This window comes from Mastigoproctus giganteus, chromosome 7, assembly GCF_048544385.1.
Source record: "Mastigoproctus giganteus isolate SK-2022 chromosome 7, ASM4854438v1, whole genome shotgun sequence".
Taxonomy (NCBI): domain Eukaryota; kingdom Metazoa; phylum Arthropoda; class Arachnida; order Uropygi; family Thelyphonidae; genus Mastigoproctus; species Mastigoproctus giganteus.
This window is the reverse complement of record NC_143581.1, coordinates 190,381,843-190,402,034: the sequence shown is the minus strand read 5'-3', so window position 1 is coordinate 190,402,034 and position 20,192 is coordinate 190,381,843. Positions and strand designations below refer to the sequence as shown.

At 38.7% G+C, this 20,192-nt stretch overlaps 1 protein-coding gene and 2 non-coding genes across 3 annotated transcripts in view; 2 read left to right on the top strand and 1 right to left on the bottom strand.

Moving 5' to 3' along the window:
* LOC150083494 (opsin, ultraviolet-sensitive-like) overlaps positions 1-9,648 on the top strand; it is a 33,761-nt gene extending 24,113 nt beyond the window's left edge. Inside the window, exons 3-5 of the mRNA XM_090378512.1 lie at positions 3,626-3,756; positions 5,742-6,431; positions 9,530-9,648. Coding sequence (XP_090234638.1) covers positions 3,626-3,756; positions 5,742-6,431; positions 9,530-9,648 — 940 coding nt within the window. The remainder of the gene's footprint in view (positions 1-3,625; positions 3,757-5,741; positions 6,432-9,529) is intronic.
* A 150-nt stretch (positions 9,649-9,798) lies between these two features.
* TRNAL-CAA (transfer RNA leucine (anticodon CAA)) lies at positions 9,799-9,914 on the top strand. Its single transcript has 2 exons — positions 9,799-9,836; positions 9,869-9,914. It is a non-coding gene; the product is annotated as a tRNA-Leu (tRNA).
* A 6,312-nt stretch (positions 9,915-16,226) lies between these two features.
* On the bottom strand, positions 16,227-16,341 carry TRNAL-CAA (transfer RNA leucine (anticodon CAA)). The gene is made up of 2 exons: positions 16,304-16,341; positions 16,227-16,272 (listed from the first exon to the last, which is right to left on the bottom strand). It is a non-coding gene; the product is annotated as a tRNA-Leu (tRNA).
* Positions 16,342-20,192: the final 3,851 nt, after the last annotated feature.

Genomic DNA, 20,192 nt, shown 5'->3' with positions numbered 1-20,192 from the left:
CCTTAATTTGGTTTAGGCTATCAACTTCAACAACAAGCGATGGAAGTCTATTCCACAAACCAACTGCCCGCTGGCTAAATGCGAATTTCCGCACATCTATCCGACATCCGTCCTTCCTCAATTTGAATTTATGCCCTCTCAGGTGATTATTCTGAGCAAGAGGAAGAATCCCATCGGCATTGAGTATGCTCAAGCCATTCAAAGCCTTGTACACCTCTATCAGATCACCTCGGCGATGCCTAGTCTCCAGGCTCTGTAATTTGCAAAACTTAAGCCTTTCTTCGTAAGAGCAACCCTTTGTTCCATTCACTAATCTTGTTGCCCTTCTCTGTACTCGTTCCAGCAGCTCTACATCCTTCTTGAAATGAGGCCTCCAGACCTGTATACAGTACTCAAGGTGTGGCCTGACCAATGCCTTATACAAGGGAATAATCACATCCCTGTCCCTGCTAGAAACATTCCTGTATATCATTGACAAGACACCATGAGCTACTCTTGCAGCTCGTCTGCACTGCTCAGAGAACTTCATATCTGCCTGCACAATTACCCCCAGGTCCTTTTCATTCTCTACCACTGTCAGCGTAGTACCACAGAGTTGATACGTTGATCTGGGGTTACTGTTTCCCATGTGTAGTACTTTACATTTGTCAATGTTAAACTTCATTTGCCACCTCTCAGCCCATCTGCTCAACCTTTCCAGATCCTGTTGCAGCAGCATAGTGTCAGTAGTGTCCTTAACAACCCTGCCAACCTTTGTATCGTCTGCAAACTTGGACATTAAGCCTGATACACCATCATCAATATCATTTATAAATACAGAAAACAACAATGGACCCAACACTGAACCCTGAGGAACTTCACTAATAACATTAGTCCACGTTGAGCAGTGTCCATTGATTACCACTCTCTGTCTTCTGCCACTCAACCATCCCTTTATCCATAGCAGCAATTTGCCTCGAATGCCACACTTCTCCAATTTGTGCAGCAGTCTTCCATGCGCAACAGTATCAAAAGCCTTTCTAAGATCCAAATATATAATATCAAAGTTATTCCCTGCATCCAGTTCTTTTGTGACTACATCATAGTATCCAATCAAATTGGTCAGACAAGACCTGCCCTTAACAAACCCATGCTGTGTCTGAGCTATAACTGAATTCTTGTCCAGATGATCCTGCAGTGCTTCTTTAACCAGTGCCTCCATTAATTTTCCTGGAACCGAAGTTAAACTAACAGGTCTATAATTACTTGTGTCAGCCTTTGATCCTCCTTTGTGAATTGGGGTTACATTTGCACATCTCCAGTCCATGGGTACCTCCCCTGAGTCCAAAGAAGCTCTCATAATTATGGCTAGGGGTTTGCTTACTTCCTTTGCTGCCTCCTTTAATATAACTGGATAGATCCCATCCACCCCGGGTGCCTTTTTTATGTTTATCCTCAACAATTTCTCCTCCACTTTCCTCTCAGTTATTAGAAAATCATCTAGCTCACTGCCAATGTTTACTTCACCTACGACATTCCCCTTCCTGAATAACTCCTCATGTGTGAATGTAGATGCAAAATACTCGTTTACATTGTTAGCCACCTGAGCTGGATCCTCAACTGTTGAACCATCAACATCCAGTGGACCAATCTGATTCATCCCTTTCCTTCTTGAGTTTAAATAGGTAAAGAACTCTTTTCTGTTTTTCTTTGCATCCTTTGCCAAGGATTTCTCATAATCTGCCTTTGCCTGCCTAATCTCCTTTGTGACTTGGTTACAGACCAACTTATATCTATCATAGGCTTCCACGTCACCCATTAATTTGTATGTATCCCATGCATTTTTCTTCTCTGCCATATGTCTCATTAGTTCATCTGACAACCATTTAGGCCTGAACCTTGAACAATATTTCTTGGTTGGTATGTAAAGCCTCGTAGCTTCCAAGATTAGTTCCTTGAATGCTTCCCATTTTGAATTTGCTGTTGGTAACATCATCAGTTGGTCCCACTGTATAGAATTTAAATACTGTCTCAGACCATCATAGTCGCCTTTACGAAAGCAAAAACCCTTCCCTTTACCTCTGATGGTAGTTACCTCCTTGAGTAAATCCCACTTCAGCACACTGTGATCACTGCCACCCAGTGGTTCATTTATCTGCAGATTCCTAATGCATAAAGAATCACTACTGATAATCAGATCAAGAGTATTACTCCCTCTAGTTGCCTCCCGAACATGCTGGTGTAGAAAACAATCATCCAATAAATCCACAAAAGCCTTGCTAGTGTGTGAGTGACCAACCCACAAATTCCAGTCAATATCTGGGAAATTAAAATCCCCCATTATAAGACTCTCTGATTTACTGGCCCATTCTATTTCCCTGTACAGTATCTTATTATACTCATCAGAGTCATTAGGCCTATAGCACACTCCTACTCTCAATTTTGATTTACCTATGCTTATGTCACACCAAACTGACTCAACATTGCACTGTCCAGCGATGTCAACTGGCTTCACTTCCTTGGATTTTATGTGTTTTTTAACTAATAGAATAACCCCTCCTCCCTTCCTATCCTGTCTATCCTTTCTGTAGACGTTGTACTCCCCAAATTCCAGTTCTGCATCCCTTATATCTGTGTGACACCAAGTCTCTGATATCCCAACAATATCTGCCTTTGATGTTTTGAGCAATACCTCAAATTCATCAAATTTATTTACTAAACTCCTAGCATTGGTGTACACGCAAGTATACATGCACCTGTTTCTATTCTTAGCTACCCTAACACAACCCATGTGTTTACTTGTACCGCAATGACTTCCAGCAGTCTCTGAAATATCCTGCATCTTGTTTTTTAATTAAATACCAACGATGTCCTTTAAGGCCTTCAAGTGGTATAACTACCATTTTATTTTTTCAAGATAACTTTAAAATAACTCATTCAAGATAAAATAATTTCAAGATAACTTTAAAAGCCTAATTAGCAATTAAATCTTCTTCTTACCATCATGGTCCACCATTGTTGCTTGCTTTATATCAGTATCCCTGGATATCCTGATGGCTGACAACAAGACAGAAACGTGGGAATCCACTCAACTTAAGTGGAAACGTCACCTTACTTGAAGAGGTGCTTTTACGATCTTAGGGGTCAGCTGCAGCTGACTCTAAGAATAAACATAAAACCAGGTCTGCACTTGAGCATTCTGGCGTAACTCTTACATGAAAAGACAATGGTTGTTCAAGTGTAGACAAAGTAAAAGTCAAAAAACATTTCTGTTACTCATTCTAGGACATTTTTTTATATTGTATTCTCTTCCCCCCTTAGAAAAGATTATTTTGAAGAACCGAAGGAAAAAATTCAATTTTATTCAGAAGGAATAGAATTTCTCCATGGCAAACACCCAAGGTTTCCAATATTCCGGGGTAACTTTCGAGATGTCACCTGTTACCATGGTAACATGACGTTGTTGAACCACTATTGGATATACTTTCTCCATAGCAACCATGATTATTGTCTTCGTGTATACACGACTCTTTCTCTGGGCTTTTGAAATTATATATTGCTTAAGTTTAATTTAACTTGTCAATAATATTTTTAGTTACTTAACTTTAAAGAAATAAAAATAAATTATATTGATTTCTTTTTGAAGGACAAGATCGCTAAGGACTCCAGCCAATTATCTCGTTTTTAATCTCGCTTGCAGTGACTTTCTGATGGCTAGTAAAATGCCTTTGTTTATATACAACTGCTTTTGCTTAGGACCGGCAACTGGATTATGGGGTAAGTATTTCGAGTGAGAGGAAGAATAAAAGTACCCATCATGCTTTATTATATATATGGTCTTTCTGGGAGGCCTATTGCTGCTAGGTTCTTATGGATGGTATCTGGGATCATTCTGGTGGTCGACAAGATGATCGGGATGGTCATTTCTTGTTCCATACGCCACATATCTTTGACTTCCTATCTTAGTTCTGTGTACCTCCTGATCTTTTCTTCCTAGGTTTTCTGGAGGTTGCTGGTGTTGGGTACCGCTATGTCGATCAGGTAGGTAACCCTTCTTGTCGATGAGGGTTATGTCTGGTCTATTGTGCGGGATCATCTTGTCCGTTATTACGACAGATGACATCGTGGACCTATGTCGTCTGTAGCACCAGGGTCGTTGACAATGTATTTCTTGTAATTCCTGGTGTCTGCGCGTGTAGCACAGTGGTATCCTCACCATTCTCCCCACACCAGATTGAAAATGCCCGGGTTCAAATCACGTCGATGACGCAAGGAACTTTAATGGCTTTTTTTTTTTGGTGGCCTAATATAATAGTTTGGTTTTTTAGTTTTTGACCATGGGCTTTTGGACAACTGTTACATAGTATCTTTATTGAACTTTGATGTTCAGGTGATTGTGGGACAGCAAATTAAGAGATATTCAGCTGAACTGTGACTTTTGGAGTTTTGTTCAAGGTTCTGAGGGATTCAACTTGAAGTGTGTTGGTTGTGCCCTACAGAGAATAGACTAATAGTGTTTTTTTTCTGGTTCACTGGTATGGGTAACCGGGCAGCGGGACTACTGGCACTCACCAGTATTGCACTAATTCTGGTGGGTGCAGAATTTCATGTGTAAATTGCGCAACAGTGATAAGTAAAGTGTAAAGTGTGTTTAGAGTCTAATGGCACCATGGGTTCCCCCCATCTCAGCGTAGTATACACTGTCGTGCGTTACAGTACGCTGTAAAGGCCAGAGATTTTAAAGTATATTGATATTGTGGGGTGTAGTGTCGCGTACCGTTTTTCAACTGGCCATTTAGCTGTTGAACCCCTATGGGGCTCACCATTGCCCACACTTGACCCCGTGGAGGCAGACCAGGTACACCAGTATTTTAAATAAGTACTCTGACAGGTCCTGCCACCTAATATCCTGAGATTTCAGTGGCTAGAACCTATATAAAAAATGGGACGTACGCTGTGGCGTTTAGAAAGAGTGGGGGAAGATTGAAGGCTGGGGAAAAGGCAGAAATATGGGATCAATAGAGAAGACGACCCCAGATATGTCAGTGGGGCATGCCCATGTCCTACCAAAATGAAAATAGGGGGAAGCAGGGAGGGGAGAAGACGGGAAGGCCGTCCCCCCAATCGGGATAGGGAAAGAAAGTGGACCAGGCAAGGTGCCCAGTCCAGATGGTCAGCCAGAGTAGACCAAAGTCACACAATATACTTTTTCCAGACCCGCTATGTAGAGATTCTACACTATCAAAAGTATCCAAGGTTTGATTGTGTGGGATATACGCTGTGGCGTTTAGAAAGAGTGGGGGGAGATTGAAGCGTGTAGCACAGTGGTATCGTCACCACATTGGGTGGAAAACTTCCTGAGGTTTGGTAATCATGGTTTCTTTTTTTCTGGAAGAAAAAACACGAGTTTCCATGAGAAAAAACCCTATTCTTCCAAGACCGACTAACTCAGGCACGTTGTGAAAAGAAAGAATGAAATGGATAGTCAGGATATACCTCAGACATAAATATCAATGAAAAATCAACCTGACTTTTGCTTTGATCATTGCTTTTAAACTTTTCGAGAATTTGTCAAGGATTTTCCCAATGTTTCATGTTGTGGAGTTCCATGCAGTCATAAGAGACAATTCAATTTTAAAGGAAACTCAAAAAAAGTATATATTTGTAGGGTATAAATTGTCAATTTGTATTTGTTGATTAATAGAATTAATGCGAGTTTGGAAGTCGAATAGTCACATCACTGATGACATTTTTCTTTGCAGGTTGTCGTGCATATGGGGCCATCGGAGGTCTCTCTGGAACAGCGTCCATTATGAGCATTACCTCGATGGCTGTGGAGCGCTACTCTTGCATCTCGCAAAACTTGAAATCGGCCAGCAACATGACCTACAGCCAAGCAGGCATCAAGGTAGCCTTCATCTGGATCTACTCACTAATTTTCAGCCTCATTCCCCTATTCGGTGTTAATCGCTACGTTCCCGAGGGGTTTCTGACCAGCTGTAGCTTCGACTACCTCGCAGACGACTGGACCAGTCAAAGTTTCATCCTGGTATACTTCGTGGCCGCGTGGTGCATCCCGCTGTTCGCCATCTGCAGGTGTTACTTCGGTATTCTGTCCACCTTTCGTCAAAACAATAGACTTCTCAGAAACCACGTGCGTTCTGATACCATCAGAAACATGAACAACCGTCAGAGGGAGAACATGGATTTCCGCCTGGCCAGAATCATCCTATTCCTCATAGTGTTATGGGTGCTGGCCTGGACCCCATACGCTATGGTGGCATTGGTGGGAATATTCAGCAGGGGACGCTATCTGAATCCCATCAGCTCAATGGTTCCAGCTTTGTTCTGTAAGACCGCAGCATTCGTCGATCCTTTTGTGTACGGACTCAGCCACCCCCGTTTTCGCTCCAACCTCAAACGCCGGCTACCATGCTTGTGTATCAACGAATGTAAGTCCAGCGATCGGTCGCGTGCTTTCAGTAGCTTTCCAAGATGCTCTTTCGTCGCTTCCCAGGGCAGTCCCAAAGAAGAAAGCAAAGTCCAGATGTCCTCAGAGGGCAACGTCCACTTGGAGTGGAAATTCGACAAATGCAAGGCGGTTTATTCTTTCCCCTTGAAAGCTAAGGAGATCCATGCCAAGAAATGCAGTGAGACTTTTTGCTAGTCGTGCTGTAATCTTACCACGTGACGATCACATTATTCACAAATCAAACAGCGATGTCTAATGATGATTCCGGGAAGCATATATTGAATCCTTAATTAACCTAATCAACTACCACATTAATTATAATTAGTGTAGGGGTTTAATAAATAAATTTATTTTTTTCTTTTGGATGCTGTTCTTTTAGTAATAATATTATTTTTCATTGGCGAATATTATGCAATTTGTTGGGGGACATTCAAATAAAGTAGAGGGCACTGCGATAGCCGAGAGATATGGTTGAAAATAGAATCTATCGAAGACCTGTCTTTCCTGAAAAAAACATCTGAAGAAATGTCTGTTAGAGATTAAGGGGATGAAAAACTTGCCAGAGATTATGATATCAGTTGGGAGCACTTAGCTTAGCTATATTTGCGCCCAGATATGGAAATATTGTTGAAAAATCACGTTTTCTAAGTCTCAGTATTCAGAGGGTATAAAGCTTTTATGGCTTCCTTCAATAGTTGGTCTGCTGGGAGGTTATTTCTGAGGTTGCCTTTGAAATCACCTCTGAAATGACCCCCTGTTTTTTCAGCTTACCTATCACCTGCATGAGAAACTCGAGTAATAACAGCGCACGCGTTGGCACTTGAATCATGGACAATGTGACACAAAGAGTGAAGTTTATATCTTTGTTTTACGATTATGTTCACTGATATGTGATGACTTCCTATAAAGTTATAACCCACAGAGGGTGTAAAGCTACTTGATCATCAATCTGCATTTTATTTTAAGTCTTGAACTATAACCTAACAACCGAAGTACCGACAAACAGTGGCTGAATACTAGTATGAAAGGGAAGAACTATATCTTTAATAGACACTGTATTGCCAAAAGTATCTGTACATTTTTGGGATTTAGAGAAATGAACCATGCCCAAAATAACACGTGTCAAAAGCAATTGTATTCAAAACACAAGACTGGCCAAAGTGTTGAGCTTAGCGACTGCTAATGGAGAGTCATATGATACCATATTAGCAATCAATCTGTGCTTACCAATGCACTATACCAGAAATTGAACTCATGTGACCTTCCTGAACTTCTGACTGAAGTTCAGGAAGGTCCCATGAACTGATATTAGTGCAAGAACGATACGTAGGGAGCTTCATAGCATTGGATTTTACGGAAGAATGTCAGCACACAATCATCAGACATCACGACAAGCAGCCCTCATGGGTAGCACAGAGTGGTTGTCTGTTGCAGGGTTAGCAATGTTAGCAGAGTGGACTATGTGCATTGCTTGTTAGACTGCACATATTGCAGTCTAACAAGCAATGCACAGAGTGCACTTGTCTGATGCACATCCTATCATAATTTGTCCCCTAAAGAGTTTGAAGTTGGTATTAAGTGGCTGACCACCATACACGGTTTTCCGATCTGATGGCTGAATTTATCCTGGAGAATACCTGGATACCATCATCGTCTGAGGTTATTTCTCAATGGGCTTGGAGACCATTGGTCAATATTCCTGGAACAATGAATACTATGCGGCACGTCGATATTATGGACAGTTTCGTTCCTTCTACACTCTGGAAGAAGTATAGGCGACGGCCATTTTCTGTTTCATCATCATGACAATGCACCATATTCACGGCTTGTAGTGAAGTATTGTGCATTGTCTTGAAGATAAGATCACGAAAGGACAACATTGGACTGGCCAGACCTTAACTCAATTAAACACATTTGGGATGAACTGCAACGTCAGCTTCGGGCCTGGTCAATACGCTCGCAATTAATATCCGCCTTTGACTGCTCTGTTGAAGCAGAAATGGACGAAGGAATAAAATAATAAATAATAATACTGTCTCCTGTTATGAAAATTGGTTCGGAGTCAACCAACACAAGTGTGATTAAGGCTCAAGATAGGCCGATATGTTATTAAATATTGTATTAATAAAAGGTTCTTTGAAACATGAGTTCCCGCTTACTTTTGGAATATAGTACACATAGTAGAGAGAAAAATAAATAAATAAAATAAAATAAAAACATAAATGACTACGTGGCTCTATCCACACTGTTTACAGCGATAACTAGATGGCTGAAGAAGTGAATGCAAAGATCCAGAATTTTATGGCGTTGCCACAGTTGATGATTCAGACTCCGTGTGACCATTTGCTAAACAGAAAACTGTTTAGCAAATGGTCACACGGTAAATCTCAGATCTCTGAATTGGAGAATTTGTTCCTGGGCTTCCTTCTTCTACGAGAGCGGAAAGTCTAGGGACCACTGCTATGGTATGAATCTGAAATCAAGAGCCAGAACTCTGTTGCAAAAATCTATATGATAGTCATCGGTGCTGCTGACGTCCAGATCTCTGCCGCATAAGCGTTGCCTTATCTGCAACAAAAAGTAGAAGCTGTTTTTCCCTTCACTTATACCACAGTTGGTAGAATCTCTGTCCTTCCCACACCGGATGGAGAGTTCGGGTTTCGTCGATGAGGTGAGGAATTTTTATGGGCCTTTTTCACAACGAGGCTGAGTTAGTCAGTGCCAGGCGAGGGTAGAATGGTTTTGTCTTCGAGAAACTCGGATTTTTCGTCCAGCAAAACAGAAAATCGACCAGAGAACACACGCAATTTACAGACAGTATACATGGAGCAAAAATGGCCTTAGTTGCCGATGCTCTTCAAACCCCCATTACCACAACAAGAACGTTCCATCCACTGAATCTTTTTAACAGCGTAGTAATCGGTTCTAAACTAAGAGATTTACGTGCTATAGGAGAGTGCTGCCATCTGTCGAATTGCTTTGCAAGTTATTTCGATGTATCGAAATCTGTAGGTTGCAGTTCTAGATCCGAAAAAAGCATTGGAATCACTACTTTTATTTTTCAATGTTATTTTTCAGTTCATTTGATGTTTGGAAGGGGAATCATAACAAAAACGACAACTACTTTTGGCTTTGCATTACTACTTTTGGTATCACAGCTACTTTTGGCTGCTGAACATTTACTTGAGCAATCTTAAATTGTTCCGAAAAAGAGCTTTCATAAATATGGGGTAGAAACGAACGCTTGGCATAGGACCGGAACAAAATTACTAAAGATAAAGTCATTAAAAATTGTAAGTCTCGAACTACAAAGAGGAAAACTCGAAAAATAAGGGTTGTAAGCAGATGTCAGGATGGCCGAGCGGTCTAAGGCGCCAGACTCAAGGTTAATACCTTCCGTTACGAAGCGGATGTGAATTCTGGTCCACGAATGTGGGCGTGGGTTCGAATCCCACTCCTGACAAAGTTTTTTTATTTGCTGATCCATCACAACAAATAAAAATGCGAGTTTTGAGAATTTTAAATTGCATATTTTTTTTTAACATTCGACTCACACCCTCATTGTGGTACAATAGATGAGACAGTCCCGATGTGTCTTGGTCACATATATCCTCACCAGATGGCAGCACAATATGTGCTTTAACTTTTATATTAGTGTTGAAAAATTAGAAGTTTAATTACGCGTTTGCCAATGAAGTCAGATATAAGGACCATTGCCATCAGAAATAAGAACCTGTGGGGACGCATTTTTGCTGAGGAAAATAATGAATCTTAAATTTTACAAATTCATAGGTATGCACGCGATCACACAAAGCAATATTAATTGAATTAAAATATTAATTCATTATTAATTAATTAAAATAAATACGGAAACACAAAGGTACCACAGTTATAACGTTTTTATTTTAATGAAACTTCTTACTTTGCACCTTAATGAGGTTGGCCCTTTTCAGTGGTTCTTGGCAAACTTTAATGTTGAGAAAAACTGTTCACATCGGTAAGTGGTAGAAAACAGTGATGCAATTTTCAATGCAGGATTCCTCAAAATTGATATTTTTCAGTATCTACGTAGGATTTATAAAATTCCAAAATGATACACTATTAAATTTGAATTTCCGATTGTAAATGAATTAACTATAGTTGCAAGGAATCAGGAGCTTCATCTGGCATCACATCAAAAGGAGAAACTTCTGTTGATGTGATTCGTAGTTCGAGTTAATGATTTGGTAAATCTTGAAACTTCTCTTGAAATTGATTCAAAAGATTGGAACACTCTGCAGCATACTCCACTATCGATTCTGGTTGCAGTTCTTTCAGTGTTGGAAAATGTACCATGCAGCGTTTTTTTTCATTTGAGTTACGCACAATTGCAGCATTGATTTCAAAGCTCCTGATATTGACAAGAACAGAGGTAATAAGCTGTTTTGGCCCTTGTCATTTCAAATTTAGATCATTTAAGTGTCTAGCGATATTGACCAAAAACTCCAAATCACATAACCACTTTTGGTCCTCTAATTTCATAATGGGGGAGTCTTTAATATCCACGAGGAGTTTCATTTCATCTTTCAGCTCATAGAAGCGCTCGAGCATGAGTCCTTTGCTCAGCCAGAGAACCGCAGAATAGTACAATAAATCACCATATTCCGCTTCAAGGTCCTTTAACATTTCTTTAAATTCTCTGTTGTTTAATCCCTTAATTTTTATAAGTTAATACATTTTGTTATCACTTTCATCACATTGGTCATTCTTAGAGAATGTGCACATTCATTTTGTTGGTGAATAAGAGAGTGACACACTATTAGATTCCAGTTGACGGCTCTCCAATTCTTTCTTAATTAAAGCAACAAGTCCTTTTTGAACTCCTACCATAGATGACGCACTGTTAAACTACACCGCTCCATTTTCCTTGGGGTAAATCGAAATCACTTATTACTGATTTGACTTCAGAAAGATATCTTCACCTGTGGTATATCTCTTTTCTGAAGTCAAATCAGCAATAATTTATAGTATCTATTGTCTCATCTACAGCTATGGAAAAAAACACAAATTCTGATGCTGCTTGTTTCAAGGATACTTGGATATTGTTAGCCATGTCTTTTATATTGTCATAAACTGTCCTCCGCGATAAACGAATATTCTCAAACAGTCTGACTTTTTCTGGAGTTAAATTCGTGCAACTATACGCTCTTTAACAAACTCACCTTCGATGTGTTATTTCAGTTTCTTTGCAATTAGCTCACACACTTAATAACGTGCTTGAGTTACTGATGTATGTATTCAATTATTTTATTTCCTTTGTACCGTATTATCTGCCCCTAGCCATCTGCTGTGATGAGCTTGCTGTATTTGCAGTAAATGAATATTTATTGATTTTCATGAATAATGTCTTTTGAATTGCTGTTTGCATAAAGATTCTTTTAAAAATGTTAGCTTCTCTAAACACAGTCTCAGTTTTTCGTATTCCTTATGCTTGATCAAATAGTAGCGTTCCATGAGAAAATAATTACTCTCCAAACAAGGAACTTTCGCCTGAAGCTCTTTTATTATTACTAGCCATTACAGAAAGGGGTTACTTTTATGCACTTGACAATATTGACTTAAATATGAATAAGCAAATGAACCATAAATATTGTCAGCATTCAAAATGATTGCACTTAATTTGCAATGATGTGTACAGACGTGCAACCGACAACCAACCAAGACAAAACTTCAATCAACACTGACCATCCATCACCAATAACAAGACCTAATAAGGCAGACCAATGCCAAGGTTGTCATGTAAATGAGCTGTGCTATGGAACATAAAACATTGACTCTAGTAACACTGCAGTTATGGTGTGGGTTTGACGTGGCAGTGGGGACTGACTACAGCTTATCCAGTTCAGAGTATCCTCACTGGATGAATATACGATTCCAACTGATGACTGACACGCTCCTCAGTTTTAAGTTGTTTATTTTGGTTGGTAATTTGAATGTTAAGCAACCTTTATTGCCGATGATTGAGCTGGAAGCCAGCTAAAGAGATCTAACTAGATAAATATGTTCTCGCAAGATGGCAGCACAATACACAATAAAATATTTATGCTTTTAAAAATATATAAATTATGCTGTTTCGTTAAATTTCATATTCTGTGGTTTGTATAAATGTAACCATAAATTTATGATGATGAAAGAGATCATATTAAACGGAAAATCCAAGATAATATAGGATTTCGTGGATTCAGGATGGAGTCAAGGTAAAATCACGGCTCATTCCTGCAGATCTCACCAGTTTCAGTTGCCGAAATCTACACTGGACTGATGGGCCATCCATGATCCAACCCGTTAACAGACCCCACTTGCCCAATTTCTTTCTGTTTGAGCGATTGAAAAACATCAGTGGGTATTTATAAAAATAGCTCAAGAAATCTTGGAATGAGTGCTTGAAGAGTGGACTCAACTTTGGGAACAGTGTGTTGAGCAAGGGTACAAACGTTGAATGATTGGAAATTTTTGGCATGCAGCAGCCAGTTTACGTGGCTAGCACCCTTGTTGATAGAAGGATGTTTACGATGACTGCTCAAACATAGGAAATGCTTAAAATTGCTTATGGTAAAGAAATCTTAATTCGTACTAGTGTGTTTGAATGGTATAAGCAGTTAAGAATGATTGAATACAATCAGGGCCGTGCGGTAGATTTTCTCAGTATGATGCAAGTCTTCGAAATGCCGCCCCTTAAATGTTGTTTCTTTAAAATAATCTTCGATTGTGATTTTTAAAAAAAACTGCACAAAATGTACGAATACTATTTTTATTTTGAAAATATAAACTACTTTAAAATAATGATATCAACTAACAACTACAACAATCTACTACAGTTTTACCCTTCTAACTTTAACTTTAGCAAATTCGTTAATTAGGGATGTGTAGTCTAGAGTGGCAGCCAATGTAGATTCAATAGAAATTAATGACAGATTTCTAAGTTTTGTTTGGCTTATTGAATTTCTTAAGTAGTGTTTTATTAATTTTAATTTGGAAAAACTTCTTTCCCCATTAACTACAGAGACAGGGAGTGTTAATGAAATTCTCAGAGCTACAACAGTATTCGGATACAAAGTAATTAAGTTATTTTGGCACAAATAATTTAAAACATCCAAAGGTTTCATAGAATATGGTAGCATTCGGGATACATCACGTAATTCTTCTTGAAGATCATTTGCATTTATATCTGATTCATTTTCGACCGAAAGTATTGACTGGAGACTGGTACAATAATTTTCTAGCGTTTTGTCATCTATATCCTTGAGTTTTAAAATGTCATATAAAAACTGAAAATTTTTGCTATGGGTTTCCAGAAGCGTGAATCGTTCATTTGGAGAATTAAGGGTAATGTCCAGAATATAATTGAAAAAGTTTATTTTAAATTTATTCTCCTCTGTTAAGGGTTCATCGACAGCTTCTTCATAGTCAAATTGACGCTTTTTCTTTCTGGCTCTAACTTCAGTTTCGGCAGGAAACTGAAGTTAGAGCCAGAAATTAGAGCCTGAAGTTAGAGCCACTGCATTCAAGATTCTCTGCAATCTCATTAGCAGCAATTTTCATCTGATCATATCCAGATTGTCTATAACTTTTCACTTTTTGTATGGTTTCTGATAACATCCTTACCCAATCTGACAAACTTATAGTTACAGACTGCAATAGCTTCGAGACTGAATTTATTTCAAATCAAATATCATGCCAAAGAATTACACCGCATATAAACTTGTAATTTTTAATAATTTTTGCTAATGCTTTAACTTTAGTTTCTGCATCTCTGTTGACGTCTTCTATTATTTGGAATAATGCATCATAGATTTCGCAAAGTTGAAATCGTAAAGGTTTTAACGCATCTACTCTGCTTGACCACCTAGTAGCACTCAATGGTTTTAGAGTTAATTGTGAAACATATTTTTTTAGCATTTCCCAACGCTTTGTAGAACCAGAAAAAAATGTGTAAAGTTCTTGTACAATAGAAAAAAAAGTTGTTTCTGTAGAAGAAGACGCTGCATCATTCACAACTAGGTTTAAAGAATGACATGCGCAGGGCACATAAAACGCCCTTGGATATTTTTCAAGTATTATATTTTGTACACCCTTTATTACTCCTTTCATATTAGCTCCATTGTCATAGCCTTGTCCTCTAAGCCACTTTAACTCAAAACCTAACTTTTCCAAATGAGTCAGAATAAGTTCTGTCAAACCCTCTCCGGTTGAATCACTAGCTTCAAAAAAACCAATAAAGAATTCTTCAATTTAATATTTATTTTGAATGGAGTTAAAAGCGACAACTCTTATTGAGAGCTGTTCAATATGACTTACGTCTAGGGTACAATCGGCGATTATCGAAAAATATTTAGCGATTTTTGTTATTTCGACAATTTTGCTTAAAATTACATTTCCCATCAAATTTATCAATTCATCTTGTATATTATTGCTTAGATAAGTCACAGACCATTTATCAGAGTAACGTTGAACTTTCTTGATATGTTCTTCTATAACTGGATCAAACTCAGAAAGCAATTCTACCAACTTTAGGAAGTTTCCCTTATTAGGCTGAAACAAATGTTCCACGAAAAGCTAAGCATTGTGAGGCCAATAGTCAAATTATTGACATAATTCTTTTTAGAACTCCTCTCCAATGCTGAATTTCCATATCCATAATTCGTTAATATTCAGCGTCAATAGTTTTTTTCTGCTTTAATCGAATGTCCAATTCTTTCCATGCTCTAAAAGCATTTCTGTGATTTACAGACTTTTCGTGCATTGTGAGGGCTCTTATAAGATTTCTCCAGTCAGAATAGCCTTTTTTGGGGCAGTCACTAATAGCAGACGAATTATCAAATAACATAGAACAAAAGCAAAAAAACGGCATCATTTGTAACAGAGTAAATCAAACAACTTCTCTCAACGACTTCACCATTGCTCAACACTTTCAAATAATGCGAGGGCGAAAATCTACGCCTTCCTTTATTAATAGGAAACTCGAATTCTTTAATTTGACGTGGACCCCTCTCAACCAGTATTTGACGAGTTTCAGATGACATGCAGAAAGCATTCCATAATGCAGGATCAGAAGGAATTTCGTTTAATATCTGCTGGCTGCCACTGCTACTGCTACCCGGCTCTTGATGAACTTCTGATGGTCTTATTTTTTGGCTCTCTTCAACAACTTCTTCTGGAAGTGATTGGGGCGGCACTGAGTTTTTATTTGCCAAATCCGAAGCAGTCGCTGTTGATGTGGCCGGCTCATCTAAACAGGACTTTTGTACTAAGAATTCCTTCAAAACATAGCCTAGCTTTCTTCCTTGTTCTTCTTTCTTTAAGCGTTTCGTTTGATATTGACTTCCAGACCAATACAGAAAAGCGTCGCGTAAAGATTTTTAATTATTGAATGGTTCAAATTGTATTTTGATTTCGCTGCTTATGCCGCCCCCTTACGGTCCCGCCTGATGCGGCCACCTCTCTGTATCATAGCACGGCATGGCCCTGAATACGATGTTGATTCACAACAGTTTCACGACAAAATAGAAACATATTTAGTTGTAAAACTATGCTGTCCAAAATATTGTATGCGTTCACAGTGCGACTGTGCTGCCATCTCGGGAGAATATATACAACCTACTCCCATTTAAATTGAATCACAAAATCAAAGTCTACGTAATCAAAATAATAATTTTCTGGTTAGATTTTTTTTTATTAAGTCCGAAATCCATAAAAGTCCATTTATGGCTGCAAACGAAAAAAAAAAAAAAAAAATTGTCAGGAGTGGGATTCGAACCCACGCCCACATTCGTGGACCAGAAATCACATCCAATTTGTAAGGAAGGAATTAACCTTGAGTCTGGCGCCTTAGACCGCTCGGCCATCCTGACAACACATATTTTTCTTCCTAACTTTACAGTTTTCTGTCTTTTTTTTTTTTCTATTTTTTTCCCCACCTTTTAAATTTCTGCTTTCTTCCAGTCTTTATGCACAATTTAATACTGATATTCTTATTTATCAAACTCTAATTTCACGCATGTGCGTGTGTGAGTGAATGTGTGTTAAGTGGCAAAGCAACCAAGTCTATGAGGCATAAGTTTGTATGTCAGGGGCTCACATCTGGTGAGTATGGACCTGGCACATCCAGGGTCCAGAGCTGGATATCATCATTCTTTTCTTCCTTGGTGATTCCTCTCTCTCTCTCTCTCTCTCTCTCTCTCTCTCTCTCTCTCTCTCTCTCTCTCTCTCTCAGGATAACTCGTGAATTTTTTTTGGCTGGTGCAGCATAAGCCTCAGGTTTCCTTGCACCATATAGCTAATAATAATATGTCGTGTCTGTAAATGCGTTTCTTCCATGGTCAGTTTACCTATTTGCTGAATGAAAATCCCGAGTTTCCAGAGGAAAACCACGCAACCCTCTCCTGAGACCGACTAATTCAGCAAAATTGAAAAAACTCAAAAATTCGAATGGGCATTTTCCACCCGGTGTGAGAAAGAAGGTGATTGTATCCACTGTGCTACTCGTGAGGTCTTCATAGTTTTATATCCGTTTATTAAAATATTGCTGATTATTTAGGATGTGATGATTATCTACACTCAGTGCCTTGATTGAAACGGGAGATTCCAAATACATATGACCGGAGAGTAATTAAAAACCTTAGTTTTGGCTACTTAAGGCTAACTTAGAATCATTGAGAATCATTATTATCCCCTTGATAAAAGGAAAGGGGACAGTGATGGTTGCTTCAATGCGTCGTGCAAGACTTCCTACTAATTTCTACTAATTTCTTCATTACAAAAGATATTCGAATGGATTGAAGTCTGTGCTGACCACTACAAAGTTCCGATATCATTCTCTTCTAACCATGTTCACAATTCTTGCTTCGTGATATGGAACATTGTCGTGTTGGAAGGCGTAAGGTCGCTCGTACAATTGTAGAAATGTCTAGAACATCAATCTAGGATTCAATATTCATGGTTCCCTGCACTGAAACCACCAACCCTAGTCCAAACCACGAGAAGCACTTCCGTACCATGACTTCTTTCCTAGCTTCACACTTAAGATGAAAGATTAATTCAATTTACCCTTCCTAATGTTCGCCACTATTCCGGTAACTTTCTTCACCTTAAAAAAATCGTCGATCATGTCCATGATTGTATTCGCAAGCCTTTCCAGTGATTACCATCGGAACTCAATACAGGCGTGAGCAAAGGAATTTTAGTGAAGTTAAGAATACAGGACGTCTTTGGGGGTTATGACAAAACGATGGTCCCCTGAACAAATGTTTTTAGTTTCTTCTGATCCCTGCAATACTAAAAAATGATTTTGCTTCAGGAAAATGATTTTGATTTTGCTTTGGGAAAAAAATCAGATGCCGATTTTTTTCCCAAAGATTTGTGATTCAACCAGGCAAGGGCAAGAAAATGGAAATCAAAGTTACAGCAGAAGTGATAGCAGAACTGAGTGATAAAATGATATAGATTGTTGGGCGAATTTCTGAGAGTTAACAGACAAATTCATGTTGCCTAGACCAGGAATCCAGAACCAAGTAATGATTCAAAATGAGCAAGCAAGATGATTTGCTGCTCGGTAAAACAGCAAACATAAGCATTTTTTTTCCGGGAAAAATAAACCCCCAATCCAGAGAAAGTATTGGTCACTCCATACCAGCTTACAAACATTGTATATGACACCAAAATCCAAATATATACAGTTTATTTTAATATTTTTGTTCAAATTCAAAACTAATAGCATCTTTTTGATTTTGTCATTGGTAATTATCAAAGAATTACTGATTTCGTACACAAATAGCAGCAGACAATACTACACTGGTGTGCAAAACTTAAGGGCCAACACTATTTCTAAAGGTTACAACCAGAAAATCTTCACTTAAGGTACTCTTTACTGATGAAAGTAGATTCAGTCTCAAGCAGTGATTCTGGACGTCAGCTACTCTGGCGAGAGGTTGGCACACGGTATCACCCCGCATCACAGAAAGGAATCGATATGGCGGTCGAGGTGTTCTCGTCTGGGGTGGCGTTATCTTGGATGGACGTACACAACTCCAGATACTGGAAGGCGGTACTGTAACCGATGCACGCTACTGTACTGAGGTAATCCTTCCCCATGTGCGTCTGTTCCGAGGTGCGATTGGCTCCGAGTTCGTGTTTATGGATGATAACGCCACACCCTATCGCACTGCAGCTGTTGATACGTTTTTGGAAAGTGAGGACATTGTTCGTATGGATTAGCCTGGCCGTTCCGTCGATCTAAATCCCATCGAACACATATGGGACGCTCTGGAAGACACCTAGCGGCACTCCACATCCACCAGAAAATGTTCACCAGCTGAAGATGGCATTGACAGAGGAATGGACGTTGTTACCACAAGAACTTATCAGTAAAATTATTTGTTTTAAGTATGGACAGGCGGTGCAAAGCCTGCATCGACATTAGTGGTGGCCATATCTCCTACTGAGGACCACCTCTTCCCTTTGTTCCATCTTTGGCAGTGATGCATCTGAACCATGGCAGCCAGTGCTATGTTGCCATTTTGGAATAAAGTCCCTCTGTACAGTTTTGTTTCGGTTGTTGTTTCGGTGTTGTTTCCTTCATCATTTCTGTACCTCACGAGGTTCCTTTGGTATGCTTTTCCCATATCCAGGCCACTCCTATGAGAAGCTACAGGTGAAAACCTGACTGGTACTTACGTTTTGCACACCAGTATATAATCTCTCCTAACGCAGCAAATTAATTGCAGTCTTAATTCTAAAATAAATGTATTATTTCGTTACTGAGTTCACTTTAAAGTTGAAACGCATAACGTAGGTTATAATTTTACGTTTGTTTGTTTAATTTTAATTACATTATGTTTCCATTATTTAATTTCTCCAGTTATAATAAAATTTGTAGTCGTTTTGCTTTTGGCAAAACCATATTCTTTAAATCTTTCTTATTATTCTCCTATAACCAAAATAACAAAGGTTCAACTGTTTTAGTAAAATTTCAATTTCAAAAAGATGGCGTAACAATCTGTGAGTTAAATCTGTTTGAAGTAACAGTTTCAATTTTATTATTTATTTATATTTTAAATGTCTCTCTCGGTTGCTTGGACGTGAAAGAAAGCTGTGAAATCAAATTTAAATTAATAAGCTGTAGATTATTATTTTGAATAAACTTCCAGTTTCGTTACATTATATTTTAGATTGATATTTCTGCTATCCATCCACCTCCAACTTTCTTTTCAATTTTTTTTTTTTTAACGCCAAACTTTTGTGGTGTACGTGTGTGTGTGCGTACTATTTTTATGGATACCATCCATCAAGAATATTCACAGTGAAATAATTGATGTGAAACCGGAAGTTGTGAATAGATTTAATCGGAAGTTTCTGATAAACATAACCGAAAGTTTTGATAAATTAACCAGAAATTGCTGATAAACAGAACCGGAACTTAGCGATAAACGTACCCGGAAGTTGCCAATAAACTTACCCAGTTGTAGATGCATGTGTAATTGACAGGTATATAAAAACATTACCTGAAGTTGCAAATAATGTAACCGGAAGCTACATAAAAACGTAACCGGAAGCTACAGAAAAACGTAACCGGAAGCTACAGAAAAACGTAACCGGAAGCTACAGAAAAACGTAACCGGAAGCTACATAAAAACGTAACCGGAAGCTACATAAAAACGTAACCGGAAGCTACAGAAAAACGTAACCGGAAGCTACAGAAAAACGT